The 21,287-nt window shown below is 34.9% G+C and overlaps 1 protein-coding gene across 13 annotated transcripts in view; it reads right to left on the bottom strand.

Moving 5' to 3' along the window:
- Positions 1–21,287, bottom strand: part of USP33 (ubiquitin specific peptidase 33) — a 36,670-nt gene that overhangs the window by 8,268 nt on the left and 7,115 nt on the right. For 5 of the 13 annotated variants that reach the window (XM_040566047.1, XM_040566044.1, XM_040566045.1 and 2 more), the window contains 15 exons: positions 19,673–19,735; positions 16,398–16,550; positions 15,025–15,124; positions 13,667–13,736; positions 12,464–12,577; positions 11,640–11,718; positions 9,328–9,748; positions 8,765–8,905; positions 7,002–7,114; positions 5,333–5,505; positions 5,128–5,231; positions 4,513–4,546; positions 3,625–3,670; positions 2,690–2,870; positions 1,274–1,400 (listed from right to left, as the gene is read on the bottom strand). In XM_040566047.1, coding sequence (XP_040421981.1) covers positions 1,274–1,400; positions 2,690–2,870; positions 3,625–3,670; positions 4,513–4,546; positions 5,128–5,231; positions 5,333–5,505; positions 7,002–7,114; positions 8,765–8,905; positions 9,328–9,748; positions 11,640–11,718; positions 12,464–12,577; positions 13,667–13,736; positions 15,025–15,124; positions 16,398–16,550; positions 19,673–19,735 — 1,919 coding nt within the window. Of the gene's footprint in view, positions 1–1,273; positions 1,401–2,689; positions 2,871–3,624; positions 3,671–4,512; positions 4,547–5,127; positions 5,232–5,332; positions 5,506–7,001; positions 7,115–8,764; positions 8,906–9,327; positions 9,749–11,639; positions 11,719–12,463; positions 12,578–13,666; positions 13,737–15,024; positions 15,125–16,397; positions 16,551–19,672; positions 19,736–20,557; positions 20,723–21,287 lie in introns of all 13 variants that reach the window. The other 8 variants (XM_040566054.1, XM_040566053.1, XM_040566050.1 and 5 more) reach the window with 3 other exon arrangements.

Raw genomic sequence — 21,287 nt, 5'->3', positions numbered from 1 at the left:
GCAGGTTTGAACCATTTGTCCATTCATTCCATCCTCCAAACCCCTGACATGAAACTTGACTCAGCATCGCACAACAGCTGGGCTACCTCAGTTAATATATGGAGTCAACATTGACTCAAATACCTGGTAGAAAACCTTTAGGTAAACCTAATGGCTATAGCAACAAAGACTACTTACAATATAGCAAAACAATAAAAGAGAAGGAAAACCAAATGCTATGAACCAGTTTAAAATAAGTTACATTTTAAAATTCAGATCAAAATTATTTAACAAAAAGGTAAAATTCTGAAAATGAAATTCACGCAGGTAAATTCATTTTCCAGCTGTAATTCAAAAATGCATATGTATCTCCACCGAGCTTTTTAGAAAAGTGTTGAAAGAACATTAGAGTGTTTGGTAGTATTTTGTGGGTTTATTCTTTTTAAAATCAAACTTAAGGAACGCTGTTCTTTCATTATGTATTTTGTTTTTAATACATTTGCCCACAATCAGGTACAGTGTTCTTACACTACAGCATGACTTCCATATTCCTTTTAAAAGATCTACCGAGTCAGACTCACAGGCTTAGCTCAGGTGGTGACAAGTATAAGTGGTCCTAATGAAAGCTAGAACATTATCAGAACACATCCTATTTCTTGTGCAACCCTGACACGAGCTATTTTGAAGTCAACTTTTAGTGGAAATTTGATGTTGATACCAGAAACTTAGAATTTGAAAATTGAGTGAAGTTGCTTTTATTAACTCAAGTACAAAAATTTCTTGGACTGAAGATGATAATAACATGACTTCTTGACTTTCATTTTGACTTTCAGGAAAATACCAGCCTATAAATTCCCTGAAATTAAATTACAACACAGTAAAACTCCTCTTGTTCCACATCCCATCTGCTAAAGAGTTTCCACAATTCCCTTCAGAGCTTTAACAATCAGAGTCTGTATCCATAATCTCCCCTTGTGCAGAATTCTTTTCCTCTAATTGAAAACTACACAACTGTTAGAACTGGCAATGCATTACCTCAAGTTCTGTTTTTAGTCATCTTACTGTTTTTTATTTATGCAGGTTTAGTTTTTATTTCAAGTTCTATATACGTTTTAGCAGTGACAAAGCAAGTGTTAAGAACATAACTGAAGAACTAAGTCTCTCTCTCTAAGATAGGCTTTTGTGGTTGGTCAAATTCTTCCCCCAGAGCAGCTAATTTCTGAAAGCTGAATGAAACTGCCCAATTGCTTAAAAGGTGACTAATATTCATATCATTATACTTGTAATTTCTTACCTGTAGAACAGAACGTAGGCTTCTGCATTTTGTACTGTGGATTCTGATACTTCTGTGACACTCTGGTCATCAAATTCATACCACAAATTATTTAAATTGTTTCGACAGTAAGCTATATAATGTCCACCTGGAGTGTTAGAACAAAGGGTTATTTAAAAGCATGCAAAAGCTGCTCGTTTTACTACTTTTTCATGTATGGCAGAGTAAATCCAAAAAGCAAATATTTTAAATGGGAGAAATGTTAATTTGTTAGCAAGACAGGACATGGATATTAACTTCTCTCAAATTCAGGATCAGCCTTTTTTTTTTCTGCATTTCTAACAGACAGTGGAAAGTCAGACACCATTTTCAGCATATTCAAGCAACTCTCAAACTCTTGAATTCTTCAAGCCACTTCTGTAACACATTCCTGAACCACAAAATTCAAATCAGAAATGGGCCATCTGAACAATTTGCACAAATCAGTTTCCTTGATGAACTCAAATTTCAATTTTTTTTTTTGGTAGAAATTAGCACAAATATTTAACAGCTACAAGATATCAAGACCATACTCTGTTTTGAATACTATTCATAATACATTTTAAATTACTACTATTTTTAAATACATATCCAACTGACAATAATTAAATAATCAAATAACAACTAAATTCATTAACAGAAGTATCATTCACCAAGCACAAAATGGAAAATGAAACAGCATCCAGGAAAAAATGGTGGCAAAGCAACTTTATCTAAACAATGGCTACCTCAAGTCTGGGGAACAGGAGCAGTTATGTAACCTAGAAAAGTTTGAAGCAAGAAGCCTGAAACTTCGTAGTTTATTTTTTTTTCCTCCTAGTTTCTAAATCTTATAAATGCTGAAAACATTGGGGCAGAAATGAACCCAACAGATAGCACTAAGAAGTTTATTCAGCTAGTCATCACTATCCATTCCCTATTGTGGGATTAACTGGCAGTGATCATTCCAGCAAATGCCTTCAGAAAAAGATTACTGACATCTTCATGGTGCTTTGTGAATTCTTTCCAAGAAAAACATATACAAAGCATCGAAACTCTAGACAAACAACAGTTATGCATAAGAGCTGACCAGCTAACTAGTCACATGTTGAGATGTAACATTATTTGTACATTTACACAGCTCATTTTCAGTAGTGCATATAGTACGTACTTACTATTCCAGAATCTTTTTTTCCCTCCACATTCAATTTTATTTAGGAGCACCATACAATTTCAAAGATGTGTAATTGCTAAGAGCAAGCCATCTTATTGTTTATAAAGTAAAAATCACAGAATTTAACTTCCACATTAAAATTAACCACTCATCTATTTACTCTTCAGTATATCAATATTATTTTTAAACAGAAGTGCTGATGTGAATATTAACTGCAAATGCAAAGCAATTTGCCTCATACTTACTGCTGGCAGTTCCATGATGGCAGATGACAGATAGGAGATCATAAGTCACTATTTGAGCTGGACTGTCCTTTGCAAGGAAAGGCTGAAGATCAAGGCCTTCCAATGGAAAGGACACATGGGTCCCAATTTTTGTGGAAAACATAAGTTCGTGTCTAAATCTTTTGAGATGAATGCACAGTATCTGTAAGAAGGATCAACATATTGACTCAAGAAGAAATATATATGCTATTATTTGATATTTAATAACTATACTGTACTATGCCATCTTCTATCACCTCAAAAGGATCACTTTTCTCTGAGGAAAACTGATCACAAGCTCTGTGTTGCACAATTATTTTTTTTTTTAAATCAATTGAGGCTCAAGGAGTTCCAAACGAACTTATGATTTTGTGATTATTATTATTTATTTTTTTTTTATGATCAAAGACTTACTTTACTGACAATATAAAAGGACAGTCCTGAACTGTTACTAACATTGATGCAGCAATGACAGACATACCTTTTCGCTTTCTTAATGTGCATAGTGCACTGTCTTGTCACAGGGGACATTAATTCTTCCTGGTTATTGCAGCCATCAACTCATGTTTTGAAGTATAAAATGGGATTATTTTTAAACTGTAAAGTTACAAGCATGACTTATTGAAAAGATTTCCAGTCTGGCTGTGTTATTTAGTTTTGATTTACAGCATAAGTACGTTCTGCAGGCTGACAATAACAAAAGGAAAAAAAAAATTCTTCTACCTTTGCGTTTTATGCACCAGGTTCACTTTCTACAAGGTGAATAATCAAATATTGCTTGCATTCTTAAAACAAATACCAATATAGGCTTTCAAAATGTAACATTATAAACACAACTTACTACATGCAACTCTTAAGCCTTACCACATTCCTAATCATGCAGAAAAAGTGCTTTTAAGTGCATGTAGTAACAGTACCTCAGGAAATTTTTGCACTTTGCAGAATTTCACTCCATTTCTTAACCTAAGCAAAGCAAAGAATAATCCACGATTAGTTCTGAAAAGGTTTCAATTTATTGTGCTATGAAAGTCTATGCTGAATAAAAGTCTAAGTTGAACTTAAGTAAACCCAAAATAAGTGAAGATACTAAGTGAACATTAGTAAACCCAAAATATAGACTAGACGTGGAACAGCCAAAATGATACACAATGATGTTTCAAAAGAAAACAAATCTGTACTGCGGAAAAATTCAGAGCAGCAATTACAGATAACCAAGTTCCAGCTAACTGTTTCTCTTCGCATAAAGGAAAGACCTTTAAACTGATTATTCAGCAAAAGGAAAAGAAACCAGTTACGTTTATTTTTAAGAAGTTATACACAGCAGATGCCAGTAATATATCAAAGAAAAATGCTCCTTTTCCATACAGGGCTTTGAGCAGTCAGTCTTCAGATGACTTTTGTTTCTTGGTTCTTTAGTATTTAACACATGTGCATGCATGTGTGTGTAAACCTATATAGATATATTTTTCCACACACTGAAGTCACCTACTACATCTCAATGCTAGGCTGCCAGTAATAGACAGATAAAAGCTTTTATTTTATCATTCAATCAAAAAAAAAAAGTCTAGAATTGTAAGGAACATGAAAAAGTATGTATCACATTTGTTTTGCAATATGGTACAGTGAATTGGTGCTTCCTGACTCCTGCATCTTTGTAATACTAAATTTCTGGCAGCAGCAGCACAAGTTGGTATAAAAAGATTAAAAGTACTGTGACGTATCCAAAGGAAATAAATGTCTCTTGACTAACAGAAACATTAAAGGACTCAAAACAAGATAAAACAAACAGATAAAGGCTAGCTTACTTTTTACACCTTCCACAGCTGTACATGTTATCACCTGCAAATATTGAGAGAAGAAAAACAGCCATTATTCTCTAAACCCAAATGATTATCCTTCAGGCTGAAACATTGGATACATAAAAGTTTCAAGAGAATTTGTCTTTGGGTTGCATTCAATGCTTATCTGCAGTAAGAGTATTGGCATAGCAATTAAATTGAGAAGTTCTTTATAATTAAAAGCATAAAACTAAGAAGCACAGAATAGTCTGAAGAGATGATGCGACAGAATTTAAAAGCAAAATAATTTACCGCATCAAAATTTAGGTTATGAGAATGGCTATTAATATAGTAGTTTTTGAAATTTTTATAAACCTTCAGGTGATACCATTTTGTTATACCAAATTCATATTCATTTGATATTTCTAAATCAGCTTTCATAGGCAATTCTGGGGAAAATATTCAGTTAAATGAGAAGCTTACCTTTTTGAAATGAATGATCCCATAAGAGCAAGGAATGACTGTATTATAGGCTAATAGGTGTCTTCCATTTAATTGCAAAGAATAAAAAGCAAAGAATATACTAATATTTTTATCATAATTGGAGAAAAAAGCAGCATGTTCATGTAATTAACCTCTTACCCTTGAGCTCATCTCTGGCGAAAAAGGCAGCAAGACAATCTTGTAAGGTTACAACTGGACCCCAAAACCAGCTAGGAACACATGAGACAACAAACCTGAAACATCATTGACAGAAAAGAAAGAAAACCAACAAATGTTCTGCCAGAAGAGCAGAAACTGGAATTTCAAAATAAATAAGTAATAAAACAAGGTAAGTATCATTTACCTTTTGAAATATTCCATAAAAAAAGCTATCCATCCCTGGGGGGCATATGCTTCTCCACATGACCCTGCCTTGACTAGAGATGTCTGATGACTTGCAGAATGGAGTTTTGCAAGATCTTCCTTACCTGGAATTGGTAAGGACAGATCCTGAAAAGTCTCCAGAGTTACAGACAACTAAAGGAGAAAACAAATGAAAGAAATAAATACAGTTAATCTAATTGCTATTTCTCTTTATTCTTATGTAAATGTTAACAGTAACTAAGTCATTGTACAGTCGCTGATCACACTAGGTAGCAAGTTAGCAGTAAATGAGAAATTCATTTAAAAAAGATGAAGAAAAATAACATTTCAGAGTGAAATTGCACATTGTTATCACTGGAACTTTTACCTTTTTTTTTTTTCCAGCAATTATTGTTCTTCCTAAAAATAAATTAAAAAAAGCCCTAAGATTTTGTCTCAGGCTCCTATTAGTCAAGCAACCTAGTTTCAGAAAGCTTCAGCTCCTTGTTTTGACTGTATTTTATTTTGACATTAACTTGACCTGGTGTAACTAAACCTGCTGCAGAAGAGACCCAGCTGTGCATTTTCTTTCCCCCATTTTGGATTTAGCGATCACACAGTCACAGAGTTAAAATATCAAGATAGCATTATATATATAAATATATATATATAGGTCTCATTGAATGTTCTCACCAGATCACCCCAGAGTCTTGGTATTATTAAAACTAAAACAAGGAAAGACGTAGGGACATTCAGCTACACCTGAGTGAGGTTTAAACCAAATGTTCATAGAATCATCAGATACCCCGAGTTAGAAGGGACCCACAATGGCAACTGAGTCTACATGAACCACCCCAAAAAAATGAAACCACATTTCTGAGAGCACTGTCCAAATGCTTCTTAAACTCCATCAGGCTTAGAGCTGTGACCACTGCCCAATGCACTGGGGAGCCTGTTCCAGTGCCCAGGAAACTTGTCCCAGTCCAAAGGTTTGAATAGCCAATATTTGGTACTGCTGCTTTGAAACTACAGTGGTCCACTATACATGTTTAGATAATTGTTGTTTTTTTTGTTTTTTTTTCTGCTCTTCCAAATAATTTTATAAGCCAATAGTACAGGAAGATCAACTGTTCTTATACATCTTGCAGTAGAAGACAACTTCAGAAAGCAGTGAGTGATTTATATCACTTGTAAATGTGTTTACTTGGATTTTGTCAGACATCAATTTTCTTAACCTCAGTCTACCAGATAAGACAGTTAAAGCAATATGATTGGACTACTGTCTTTTACTTTTCTACGTAACATTTTGTGCTTGTGAACTTATCACAATAGCAGGTATGCATTATGATATTGAGAATATTCCAGAAACTAATCATAACCTAAGTTAAGTTGCTGAAATTTCTTCCTCCATCCTTGTTGTAAACCAATTCTCCAAGTATTATTTTTAGCTCTGAGGAAGTTTCCAGCTCAGTGAAAGAATGCTAGTCTAAACACAAGGTGCTGGTAGTAGAAGCTAATAGGATTTAAGAAAACAAGTATGTAACAGCCTTACCTTGCCACAAGTCTGCCACAGTAGAATAAAATTATTAGAAAATGACTATGTCTATAAGGCTACAGCTATTTGTACTGGAAAAAAAAATTAACGTATAGAACTTCCTCTCCTTACTTACCCGATCACAAGTCAAGCACTGTACTGAGCTTATTATAGTCCCATCAAATATATCAGAGATAACACTCCTGTACTTCTTGCGCTTCCTCCTTTTTGGCGATGACACAGTTGAAACTGTAAGAGGACAGAAAGACAATGCTGAAATTAATGTAAGATACAGTGGATTCTTCTTTTCTTCAACTTTGAATAATACAATTAGAGATAATGTAGTTAGGATTAGATTATGGGCCAAGGCCTCATTTCTGTTTACTAAATATTTCTTATTAATCACACAGACAGATTACTGCTACTACCAGGCAATCCTTGTAAGTTACTTAAGCAGTAAGAATCATTGAATGGTTTGGGTTGTAAGGAACCTCAAAGACTATCTTGTTTCAACCCCCCTGCCGTGGTTGCTCAAAGCCCATTCCTACCCGGCCTTGAACACTTCCAGGAATGGGGCATCCACAACTTCTCTGGGCAACCTGCTCCGGTGCCTCACCACCTTCATAGTAAAATGGCCCCTCCATTACTCACATAGTCAGTTCTACTGCATGTGTGTCTGTTCCCTCAATACTCAATTTCCCTCAATACTCAATTCCTTTCTGCAACTTGCATCCATTTCCACTTGCTGCACAACCTCAAAAGCAGTCTGTCTCTACCTTCTCTACAACCACCCAATTAAATGTCTATGACAACAACAGCTCCAGTTTAGCCTTTCCTTCTCCGGGATGAACAAACCCAGTGCTCTTGGCCTTCTCCATCACAGACTTCAGCCACTTAGTATCACCCAGAACCTAGGGAAGCCAAAACTGGAGACAGTGCTATAGAGGCAGTCTTGTAACTGCTGAACAAATGCACCAGGGAGGTGAAGGGAATTGATTCAAGTCCACCAAATTATGATCATTCAACATTCAACATCAATGCTAAAACATTGAAAGGATAAAGAGAACACTTTCAGGATTTATCCTGGACAGTTGGTTGAATGAAAGAGGATCACACTATTAAAGTTGTTGTTTGCCAGCTTTTTAATGGTAACCTTAAAAACACGTTTCAAAACGTGAACTTTTGTTAAGATGCTCTACTGTTAGATGAATAAAGCCAAAAATTCATATATTGTGCCTTGTGTTCTAGAACTGCACTGTCTTGTATCTAAATGCGCCAAAATAAATATGCTACACTGCAGAAACAGTAGCAACTGGAAAGCAACATGTACAAGTATGTGTACACCTGGATCCTTAAGTCTTAAGAAAAATGCTGAACTAATGAAGCTTCTGAAGAACCAATGCATCATCTCTGAAAGGTATTAGGTTTTATTTCCTTCTGCGGGTATTGACGTCTCCTATATTTTGCTCTCTCCAAACCACTGCAATTGATAAACTTGTCTAGAAGCATTATTATTCCATCCTCCCAAAGCAGAGACAATTACCATTTGTGCTTCCAAATAAAGAAAAAAAAAATCAAAATTTTACAGAAGTAAAAGGAGTCTTATTACATGTCAAACTTATGTAATACTCCCTCTCTCCACTATGGAAAGGAGAAAAAAAAACACAAACCCACTACCTTTAAGAACAACAACAATGCATTGCTACGCTAGTATGAAATCAGAGTAAATCTTCCAAGTCTGAAAATCAGCTGTAAAGGTACAAGAGACAACAAAACGAAAACTGTAAAATGGACAAATGAAAACTGTAAAATGGACAAATGAAAACTGTAAAATGGACAAATGAAAACTGTAAAATGGACAAATTCAGTGCCAGAAGGAAGGAAAAAAAGAGAACAGACCTTTTTTGTGGACTGGTGTCAACGAAGCACATGATGAGCATAATTTTGGAGGACTGTTTGATAAGCGTGTGTTCATCCCTTCATTTGATGATGGGGTTTGGACTCCAGATACATCATTCATGTGGACATCATTGATGTACTCTGCAATGAAGATTTGCATTATTATTTCACAAATTCTAGCACAAAAAGTTACTGCAGAATGAACTGACACAATGGGTATGTAATTTATCAAACCATACTGTCAGGTCACGGAACGTTTAGGAATGAAACATGATTTGAATTCAAGTATTTTTAAGTTAAAAGCAAAACCAAAAAAAAATCCACTCTTTTGGGTTATCTAAAACCTTACCAAGTACGTATTTTTAGCTTTCCAGGGGGAATTCATACTGAATTCAGAGCACTTAAACTGAAAAAATAAATTAAGAAAGCGCAATGTTTACAAACAGATCTAGTCACCCTGCTTGACCTGTACCTCCCTACTATATTCTACAACTCCTTTCCACCCACACCGGTATTTCACCTAAGCATTTGAGTATGTCAATTGCACGTTAGCATTGTATTACCTGAGAATCTGCTGTGTATCTGTACTTTGACAGTTCCTTGATTGTTTAAAAATTCAGTTGTCTCTGAAGCAGTGTTTATGTCTTTTTCCAAGTCTTCCATAGAACTTGCTCGGTTAAGCTTGTTGCTTGGTATTTTTTCTTTCTGCCAGTCTTTGGATGTGATTGAGTTGTTCTCATCGTCCTGTATTAACATAGTTGTCTCTGCAGGATCCTCTAGGACAGGTTTGAAAATAGCCTCATTTTCTGTTTTATCACAGGTACCACAGGATTCACAAGACTGAAAGGCTACATCCGACTGGCTCTTGTCTACTTCCATATTCTCTTCAACGCTCATAGGCTGTGCATCTTCCAATTCTACAACTGGTTCTTTAAGTTCTTCATGAAGCAAATCCATGAGACAACGCAAAAATTCTTGTGCATCCTAGGATTTTAAACAAGTTTTACAATATTATTCCATTACATTTCGAAGATACTAAAATTGTATCAGGAAAGGATATGATAACTAGAACAAAACCGGAAGCTGGCCTAAAAAAAATTAGAGAAGAATAAAGTAAATTCCTCTGTCCCAGGTCTAATGTCCAAAAGAAATTTGATTTCCAGATCAGATATTTGTTTCCTGCATCCATTTCTTGCACATCACAAGGAATCTTATCATACAAGTTGCCTTCAAAACACTTCAATTCCCAGAAAGCTTATTTCGACAACTTTAACAAAAATATTGGATTGTGGATTGTATGTATGAATGATGAATGTAACTCAACTACCAGCAGTGTGGTCAGGCTCCAGCTTTACTGGCAATGCAACATTTTAGGACAGTTTTTAAAACCTTATGCAGCACCTTCAGTAAAACAATTAGAGCCTTCCTTTCACTGGGCACAGAAGTACTTTATTAAAATGTAAAATGTATTACGGTCTATTTAGCACCTCTTTCCAATTGCATCAAACTGTCAACAAGATTTTAATTTTAATTCTCAAGTCTGGAAAGTCAAAAACTATCAGTGTTTCCACAAGAAGCTGTCAAATATTACCAGAAGTCTAAACCACATTTGGAAATACTATTTTAAAAGCCAATCAATACAAAAATCCACACAGCGGCTTAGTGCATGGACCAGAAAACATTCTTTTCACAGATTTTTGGTATAAAGCATATTTTGTTACTTTCGTAAAAATTACAGCTATTAGATTTGATTTTGAGTAATGAAGAAAAATCTAATAGCTCTACTTCTGGTAATCCTTTTTTATTAAAAAAGGAGACTAAAGGCTTTAAACGATAGATTAAATGATATACGTTTTTCCTTCAGCAAAAGAATTCCTTTTTCCCTCCTGAAGATTGGATGTGGCTGTCCAACTTGTGAGGCTGTGAAACAGGAGAGTGCTGGTCATGTAAGACCTGCCTTGTTTTAATTGTTGCCATGAAACCTACTAAAAATAAAACTACAGCGTGATCTAGGCAGAACCTAAAAATGTCTCATTAAGTGTTACTATGCATGGAAAAAGATATTCTCCTCAGTGTTCAAAGCTGCAAGAACCAAGCTTCCACACAGATCCCTTTAAGTTATCAAGGCTGATGATTTTCTACTTTTCTGGAAATTCATGCAACTCTTAATAAATTTAAAAACATTTTAACTAAGAGATTACTCTTTAAACATTTACTTTAAAGCCACGTACAGCATTTGAACACCAGAATGCGTTCTAAACCTCTGTTCCACAAATATGAAACACACTAAAGCAAAATTCCTTTGAGTAAGAGCAGGCTCCTGAAATCTGGTGAATATTATTATCAGGCTTTTCTAATTACAGGGGTTAAATTTCTCCTCTATTAAGAACTTTTGGACTAAAGTACTGCAAATTGTATCGATGCAGCATGAAACTGCCCAGGCATCTGAAAAATGCTTTTACTATATAATAATCTGTGCCTATTTAAGACGTTACCAACATACAGTTCCCACAATGATGCTTATGAAATACACGTTTTTTAAAGCTACTAAAAGAAAATTGGTAATTTAAGTTCACCAAAACTGTGAACTTAAAAAAAAGAAAAGTAACTTGCACATTAATAATTTTTTGAACACTGAAAAAAAAAAGGATTTATTCTCAAAATTCAAAAGCCTTTCAATAATTCAATATAAACTTAAAAGCTGACTTAAATGTTGATGTTTCTGTTTCAGATTATAGATATCTGAAGCATATAAATGGAAGTTTGTTTTGAATTTGCTTTAAATAAATATAGGAAGTATGATACTTTAAGCTTTAAATTTAAAAAATATAACCTTATGGCTTTGGCAGATTTAAAACACATGAGGAAGATTTACCTGTTGAGAGTAGCCTCGAAAAGTTGGATTAACACTTTTAATTCCTTGAAATAAACCAGTTGGAACAACAGAACCTGGCCTAAAAAAAAGAAAATGTTTTAAATACATAAAACATATTAAAAAAAAGTATGCTTTTAAGTGAAATTTTCCATATTTACTGGGATCATGACTTTACCTGCAACTGAAGTACGACATGTCTAACCAATAATATTAATCTTAAGCAAACATAATACTGGTAATTCAATTACCTATCCAAAACAAAACATCATCTGACAGAAATAAAGACTATATCAGGCCTTGTACGCTATATTTCTAGTATACTATATATAATCAGATGATGAATCAGACATACTCCTGGCACTATGCACGATTACTATTTCTTTAACAGTCTATGTATGTCTTGAAGTATTTTCTTAGAGATAGAAATTCTATGGAAGGAAATAAAAGCAATTGAAAAATCACTGATGTAGATTCAAGACATAGGATAAAGTAGTGAAACATATTAGATGCATTTCTCACAGATACAAACTTACTTTTAAAAGCTCAATGCTACTTTCTACAGTGTTTATCAACTTTCTTGCCAGATCTTTGTTACTGTAAATAACATCAACTTTTTGTCTATCACTGGTAGATACTGAAAAGAACTGGCTGTAAGGAAAGTAAAAATCCTGCAAGTTAGGCTTTCTTGCTTTAGGAAAGCAATTCTGTGATCCCCCCCCTCCCCACAAAAAATAATTAGACACCAAGGACAGACTAATCCATCCTTTATGACTCCAGAACTCATTTATAGTCATATTCATTTTATCAACAAAATGATGCAATACCTGCTTTTGTGCCAGAGTTCCGTCATAAGCTTGAGGTAACTTTTACAAATTGCTGGTTTCTTATCTGTTCGGACTAAGCCCCCACAGTCAAGAAAAAAGTGTGTCAAAGGTGGACTGATTAAAAAGAAGGAAATAATATTTTTGTCATATTGTTAAAATACAAAAGTAAATCCACATTTCGTACAAGATTATTAAAAAAGTGTAATACTATTATGTAATTGAACAATTCCATTTCCTACATTCTTAAAACGTTTAGCCAAGCACTTCCTAACAGGACAACTTCAGCAGCACAGCAACATTGCTCTTCCAATGTATTCTGACATTTATTAAAAGCACCAGAATTGTCCATTGGAATTCAAATACAAAGCAACTGTTACTAGTCATAGCAGAAATACATGTATACCACTACAGCAACCATCACCATAAGCCTAGTCCACAAATAACATCTTAAATCTTTTCTTTAACATCCAGTATTGCCACGTGGTTTCTAGGTAAATATTGTAGAATCATAGAATGCTTTGGTTGAAAGGGACCTTAATTTGGTTTCAACCCCCTGCCATGAGCAGGGACCCCTCCTGCTAGACCCGTCTGCCCAAAACCCCATCTAACTTGATGTAAAACACCTCCAGGAATGGGGCATTTTAGTAGTATTGTTACCAGCCTAACCATTCCTAGTGCAAGAAACTTCAGAGTTGGATAGTGTTTTTCTCTTCAGCTTTTGCAGATTTCTTTCATCAACTGGTATCCCAATAGGATGAAAAGATTTTGTGTTCTAGCCATTCCTAGGGTGATTTAGCATTGAATGTCCCAGACATGTTGTTTGTAAGGACCAAATTGGACCTTTCGATCTTAACATAAGAATAAACCCTAATTGTAAAATGAGACGTGTGTTTCCTTTTATTTATTCTATAGAACAAAACAAATTAATAGCTTTTATTAGATTTTCTTCTAATTTCTAGAACTGCATATATTTTCATTTAGGACAGTGAGGAATTGAAATCAAATGGTAAAAACTGCCTAGCCTGTATACCATAACACTTTTTTCTATCAGTGACACAATTGCTTGTAGTGTGTAAGATTGAGAAATAACAAATACGTCGTCTTCCACAACAGTCCAGCCCATTAAAGTCTTTAGGTCAATCTTGAAAAAAAAAATACATGTACAAGCAAATATAAAATATTATTTACATCCATTTTCCTTACCAGTTGGAAAGAGCTTGTAAAGCTGCATTCATGTAACAAGTGTTACCAATATTTTTTAATCCCGTTAGACCTGAAAAATAGAATGGATATTCAGCAAGTCTGTTTTCCAGCCTGGAGTGTTGCAAATAAAGTTTTTGAAGAGACTTCTTTCCTCATCAAGATATATTCCAGTGATTGATTCAATAAAAACGTTTAAAAAGAATTTTAAATTTGAGAACAAAATTTAAATGGAGCTGAAAAGTTTTACATTTGAGAAACGTATGAACACAGTCACATCAATACTACTGGGAACTAAAACATAAATTCTACTTTTATACTACTTCCACACAATTTACTTCTCCAAAAATATTCATAGGACAATAAGAAACAAATATACATGTTAGTAGGAAAAACTACTGGGAATAAAACACATGATTTAATGGCAGATGGCAAATTAGTGTGGTGGTGATATATCCATAAAGACTGTGCCAGACAACAGAAGGGGCAAAGCAGGCTTTTTGGCCAGTGCCAGGAGACTTAGGGGTGAGAACACTAGTAGCAGATGAGTAAAGGAGAAATAAGATCCATAAATTAGAATAACTCTTACCATCACTGACAGAAAACAAAATGCCTTCACATACACATTGGCATCTCAAAAATAAAACTTTAACAGTCTGCTGGTCTAAAATTCTGAAAATGGCAGTTAGAAATAATTTTCCTCTCTCACAAATACATATATCCTTTCTGAAACAATTAATACCAGTTTGATGTTTCTAAGAGATAATCATGATGTTCTCTTAGGAAAATGAAAAACTAAAACTTCACTTTTTTGGGTTTCACCCACTCTGATTTTCATCTTTCCACTAGCTGTATATTAGGGGTGGCGTAACCTTTTATATCTGCAAGCTTGGCAGTGCATGAAATCTGTTACCGAGAAGGAGAAAAAGGAAAAACAAAAACTAACAACAAAAAAACAAACTTGTAAGCTACAGGCTCAGAAAAAGTTTAGCCAAATTGCAGAAAAGCATTCAAACCCGGTACCTTTCAGGTTAGACAGGAGAAAACATTACTACAGATTTTATAAAAAAACCTACTCTTCCCAGTGTGTCTAGAACACCAGCTACACTAAACATTATTCCAACATTCTTTCTTATTTTTGTTGCTACTTTCACAGGTATATTACATATATCACCACAGCCTCTGCTCTGAAGATAGGTAAAGAAAAATTGCTGCAATTAACATGGAACTGAAAATAAAGATCTTAGCTGGAGCAGAACAGGAAACAGTTCTAATTAGAACTAATATATAGCTGGAAAACAGACTTGGAGACAGACACATGCAATAAAGGGCAATAAAGTGCTGGATTTTGCTTTTATTACCTCTAGTCTTTAACTCATCTTCTTCCACTTCTATATCTAGATCATCAAATACAGCCGCTAATGGAGTCTTCAGTGTGGGAATACTGGGTATTTTAAAATCCTTGTAAGGAAAAAAAGAAAAAAAACAAACATGTATTTACTTTTATTTATCATTTTTCTTCTTAAGCTTAAGCATAATTTCACCAACTGGGAACTACAGATGATGCGAATGCATTTTGAAATCTCATTTAAAGTGAGAATAACCAGATTCCACAGCTACCCTGATAAAAGTTTACCCAGAAAGAACACACCCTTGTTTTCAGATTACCAGCGAAAACATTGCATGATTTTATGACAAGAGCTGAAGAATCAAAACAAAGCAAGCTATAGTATTTCCTTCCCTTGGATAATAATCAGTTAGCCAGCATTGAAATGCAAACACAGCAGTCATCACATAAAAGTTACTGTGTGTTTTTGATATGCCACCAGATGGCTCACTACATTTAACGAAGACAAATGAAACTACTGAAACGAATATACAAATAGAGAAAAAGAATATTAGGCAAACACTCTTCGACAAGCTCTTTTTGCGAGCACACAAACAAGAATTTCACACAAAACATGAAACAGGCTTTTTAAGTTCTTCTGATTTTTCTGTATGTTATACCCATTTCTTTGGAAGATTAAAACAGGTTAATTGTAATAGAATAGAAGTTCAGAAGTCTGGACCGAGCTTTACATCAAGTCAACAGAACTTCTGGTTAATAGATACTAGAAAAAATAATCCAATTGTACTATTCTAATTGAGATGCTGGTGTGTATTGAAAGACTGCCCATCTTCCTGTACAACTTCAATTTTCAAAAATAATTAAAAATTCACACAACCTGTGCATCATCTTTCCTACAGCTCTGTTCCCCAAAGAAGACATTATTAGAAATGCTGCACTGGTATTTGTATCCTTTTTAACTGAGTTACCTGTCAGTTTTATGTAAGTACATTAAACACATAAGAATTAATGCCTTTTTTTTACAGTTACATGCATTGTACTGAACATTTATGCTTTTAAAATTTTTTCAAGAGCTCACAGAATGGGTAGCACAGGTGAACCATCTCCCATTTTCTAGCCTTAAATTTAATCCTGTACATTTTCTGTACCTTACAGATTACTGCTGATTAACAATTAGACACTAGGATGAAAACAGCATTCTTAGAAAGCATGGGGTAAAGAGACTGAACATACAAGATGGACATTGTCTCTTTAGAGAAATTTTATAAAAACAGAAAAGTGAATAGAAACTATAGTCACAAGAAAAAGGAAAAGTCAGTGCCTCAATTATTAGAAGGCGAAGTTTATTACAAAGCTACAGCTGTGCTTCATTGGGTTAAAAAATACCTGTACGCTATTTTCTTGTGTTTGTTGAGACAGTCTTGCATTTGGTAGCGGAGAATGAGATCCTAATTTTCTATCCAGAAATACTTCCTTACTACAAGCATAACACCAAACACGAAGTGTAGTAAGGTTGACAGTTAGACAGTGTTTCGTCTCCTAAAGTAGGATAAAAAAACACGATTATGATTCAAAAACATAGAATAATTAAATACTGGCACATGCAAGGTAGAACAGGAGTATTAAAACGCTGGATCTTTCAACAATGAAATAAATATGTGCATTAAAATATTTAGAAATAACAATTCAGTTAGTGAAATTTTCGTGTAAACTGCACAACACATTTTTAGTATAAGTCACGCATCTAGCAACAACGTACAATCAGAATTTAAGCCGTTGTCATATCTGACATGCTTATGTGTCATAAAAATAAAAAGACATTGTCCTGGTTTCAGTTAGGATAGAGTTAATTTTCCTCCTAGTGGTATGGTGCTGTGTTCTGGATTTACGACAAGAATAACATTGATAACATGCTGGTGTTTTAATTGTTGCAGAGCTGTGCTTACACTAAGCCAAGGACTTTTCAGCTTCTCACACTGCCCTGCCAGTGAGGAGGCTGGGGGTGCGCCAGGAGCTGCGAGGGGATAGAACCAGGAGAGCTGACCCAAACTGGCCAAAGGGATGTCCCATACCATGTGATGTCATGCAGAGCAATTATATGGGGTCTTGGGGTGGCTGGCCAGGGCAGGGGGCAGACTGCTGCTCAGGGATGGGTAGGGCATCAGTCAGCAGGTATTGAGCGGTTGCGTCGTGCATCACTTGTTTTACACACACATTATTTCCCTTTTCTGTCCTATTAAACCATCTTTATCTCAACCCACAAGCTTTTACTCCCCCTGACCCGATTCTCTCCCCCTTCCAACTGGGAAGGTGGGGGATGAGCGAATGGTTGTGTTGTGCTGAGCTGCCTGCAGGGTTAAACCACAACTGACATTGTGGTGGAAAGTGTTAAAATTCACAGTAAAGCTACCTTCAATGTCTGCTGTTAGTCACAATGGCAGCCTCCTCCTATACAGGAAGGACAGTGTTTCATTCTACCAGTTTGCTGTATGAAATTCAGGTTGCTGGCCATTTAACAATCAAACAGAAGAGTAATACAAGATTCTTAGGTCTGTTATAAGAGCTGCTCATACCAAAACAAACATTCATTCTAGACTCAATTAGTTCTCTTGTTGACAGCTTCACATTATGCAGCAACATAAAAATTTGACAGATGGAGCATATTTTATGTTTCTAACCTTCACCTTTCTTTTGTTAACCTCTTTTCTTACTGTAAGATCGTGCAAACAGCTGCTATTAAACTCCAAAGATTTTCACCACCCTTTCCTGTATCTCTTCCTTATATGGTAGCACTGGACAGCTTTATAGATGAGAGATTTGCTAGAAATTAGGAAAATAATACAACAGCTGCAGGATGTCTGAGTTCCAAGTTCCCTCATTTAATAAGGTCTTGTACAAGAACAATGCTTTTAATACAAAATGTGGGCTATACTTTCATTAAGAAGCCCTCCCACCATCAAAACTTATCAGAAACATCAAAATAAGTAATTATCCTAGAATATTTTAATCATAAGACAATACTTGATTCTGCAGCTTCTGTTGCACGAACATTTAGAAGTCTCCAGGGCAACAGTTTAATAATTTTCACAAAGTGGAGACAATGAACATAATTATTTGCAGTACACGGAGCCTTGCTGATAGAAACTTGTGAGAATCGAAATGATTCCCATCAATCTTGTCTCTCTGTCATTCTAATCAGTTAAGGATTATCACATAAGAAAAAAAAGACACACAAAGATCAAATAAAGGTAACCACTAAATACTTGAGATAACGAATTAGGAAGACTGGTATCCTGAAGAGGGCTTACTATCCAAAAATTAAAATTAAATCAATGAGAAAAATCAAGACAAGGATGTCACTGACATCAAGTAAAGCCATCCATTCCCTTACTGTTTGTTACCTTGTAAGTAATTAACATTGCTAAAACAGCATGTGAAACAGGGATACGCTACAACAGAAAGCCAGAAGGTGTAAAATTATAGGCAAGAAATTCAGGGACCATCTGTTACCCAATTGCACTACAAGTGGTCCCTTTATATAACTATTGTAAAGGCTTTAGAACCATGAATAAGCTTAAATAGCTAGTTAAAAACATGCACATTTATATAGACTTATATTAGTCCAATATTGATTTACATAAATATGCACTAGGCCCTGCTTCAGGAGTGGTGGTAAAATGCAAAGTGAGTTTCTTGCAGAACCATAGTATATACTATTTGTTCATTAATGTTCACCAGCTGGGGGTGAGGATTGTTTGCTTTGGCTTTCTTTTTTTTTTTTTTTTATTTTTAAGGACCAAAAATTGCTCAGTGTGGAGTCTTTGCTGTATTTTCTATGAAATTTCTATTGGATTTTTTCTTATTCTAATTAATTATGAATTAGTGGCAAGAATTTAATTTAATCAGAAAGCCGGTGATTCTGAAAAGATTTGTTAAGAAAGAATGATGCAGCTTATTTGTGTCATTTTGGCAACTGTTCCAGTTGTACACGTGTATGCTCTGAAGAGATAGTAAGTTTAAGATCCAAACAGATGCACTCAAGCTGGCCACCCTTGCCAGAACTTGGTGTGCTGGTGAATACAGTGCATGCATGCCGTTGCTCCTACCGAGCTCGATCTAAAAATCAAGACTTGGCAGGAAAGGATACGCTTACCTTGGCTTACAGGGTTTTTATCTGCAGCCACCAGAACAGTGACCATAATGCAGAAACAAAGCACCTGTTTCTGGTAATTTATAATTTTCAATTCCTATCTTCTACTCTCTATCTTCGTTAATACAACTTTCCTCCTCTCATCCATTAGGTAGCCATAATCCCAAGTTAAACTTTTATGTTGTACTTCAGTCTAAGTACTCAAGAAGTCTTGTCTATGGATCTTGAAAATCATTTTTTATTATTATTATTTTTCTTTAATTTTCACCATGGTTCTTTAAGAAGCACTGGCGTCAGAATTACATAAATAATTATGCAACTGCACAAAGATTCTAAACTCACGTGCCCCTAAGCCAGTAAGACCTGCTTCTGTAAGAGAAAAACCAAAACAGAGAATCAAACTTCCAAATGGTTATGCTAACAGATTATTGGCTTCGCTAAACAGAATCAAAGAGTTCTGTAATTCTACTTCACTGCTTCAAACTATTGTATTACTAGCAAATATACATACCTGGGAATGGATGGTACTGTGATCCACGTGGGATTCACCGCAGCCAACATAAGTACATCTGTTCTGTTGAGCAAGATATGAAGAAACATATAGAATTAAAACGTAGTGTCAAACAGGTTTACAGAATAGGAACATACTGCCAGCCCCTTTTAAATTCACTAATATTTCAAACTTGCAGGTTCCTACACAAACCAAGAGACATGCACAGTAAGTGTTAAATATCACCTAAAGCGAAGTAAGAACGCTGCAAGATTTAACTCAACTCCTTTCACTGTTAGACAGTACACCCGGAATATAGGGGTGTTTGGGGTCTTTTTTTTGATAGTTTTGTTCAGATTCAAGTCTATATATATATATATTTTTTTTTTTTACAGCTCATGATTTGGTAGAGATTGTGTCAGAAACCATGAAGTTAGTTAAGTGTCTAAAATACCGAATTACAAAAGACCTGAAACATGACACATTTATTCAAAAATGCCTTTACGTCCCTATCTACTATGCCTCTTTATTATAGTATTACTTCACTATTCTTTTTTTTTTTTAACACCTTTAAATAAGGCTTTCCAGCACTATATGGTTAAGAACTCACTATATTTTAATTAAAAGATGCAAAGTAATTGCTGATTTTAATCGTGCTAATTACAAAACATATTTGGCTGAGTTGAGTATGCAATCTTGCAGCTGCCAATCTTCAAGCAATTTTCAGTAATTCCTCATTTGCATGAGCCAAGACAATCCTGTAAGAAGGTACAGCATGTTATCTGTGTAACACTAAGCATGTTAATTTATACAATTAAGTTGCAGCTGGACACATAGTCAATTTTCTATATTAAATAATCACAGATATTGGTTAAGTTACAGATAGTTAACATGCTGGGATCTCACCATGTGCTGGCTGTTTTTCTATGTACAAAAGGTGAAGGCAAGATGCCAATTCATCCAAGAGGAGATGTAGCACAGCATGACACTTTAAGTGTCCTACTGTAATTAGAAAACTCTCCTATGGAAATGTTGTATGAAATTAAGTTTTTCAAAAACAGTCCAAGAGTTCTAAGTGAGAAATAAAAAAAAAAAAAAAACAAGCTTTAAGCTCCACAGCACTTCCCCACCTGCCAGGTTCATGCATGCCTCAACACCTCTTCCTACTTGTCTTGTTATTCCCCAAAGAGTTTTTATATTTAATTAAACTTCAAGAAATCTCAGCAAAAGACATTAAACAACAGCTGTTTCCCCCTTATCTTTTATTGATAAAGGGATCAAAATAATCTGATCTCTTCACTGTTACAATAATGCACTTAAAAGGAAACCAACAATGTAGATTTTTGAAAGTACTCATACATACACCTACAAGTTTGCATCTCAGCCTAAAGATCCTCCTGATAGGACTTAAACAGGACTTTATTCTGCCAAGAAATGAAACCAAGCCTATAGAGCAGAATCTCAACCTCTGAAAAGAGCTCTATGTCTGAAAAACTTCAGACATTTTAAAAACTGTATCTGCTGCATACTTCCCTGTTGGTATCATAGATCAATCTGAAGTAATATTTTCAGTTTCTTTTTTTTAAATACACTTTTTCTTTGTCGACAGCAAGAAGACTAAGGCAATTTCATATTT

This window comes from Cygnus olor, chromosome 8 (genome assembly GCF_009769625.2).
Source record: "Cygnus olor isolate bCygOlo1 chromosome 8, bCygOlo1.pri.v2, whole genome shotgun sequence".
In the NCBI taxonomy this organism is placed as follows: Eukaryota; Metazoa; Chordata; class Aves; order Anseriformes; family Anatidae; genus Cygnus; species Cygnus olor.
Note: the sequence above shows the minus strand (reverse complement) of the source record. Positions and strands in the feature narration are given on the sequence as shown.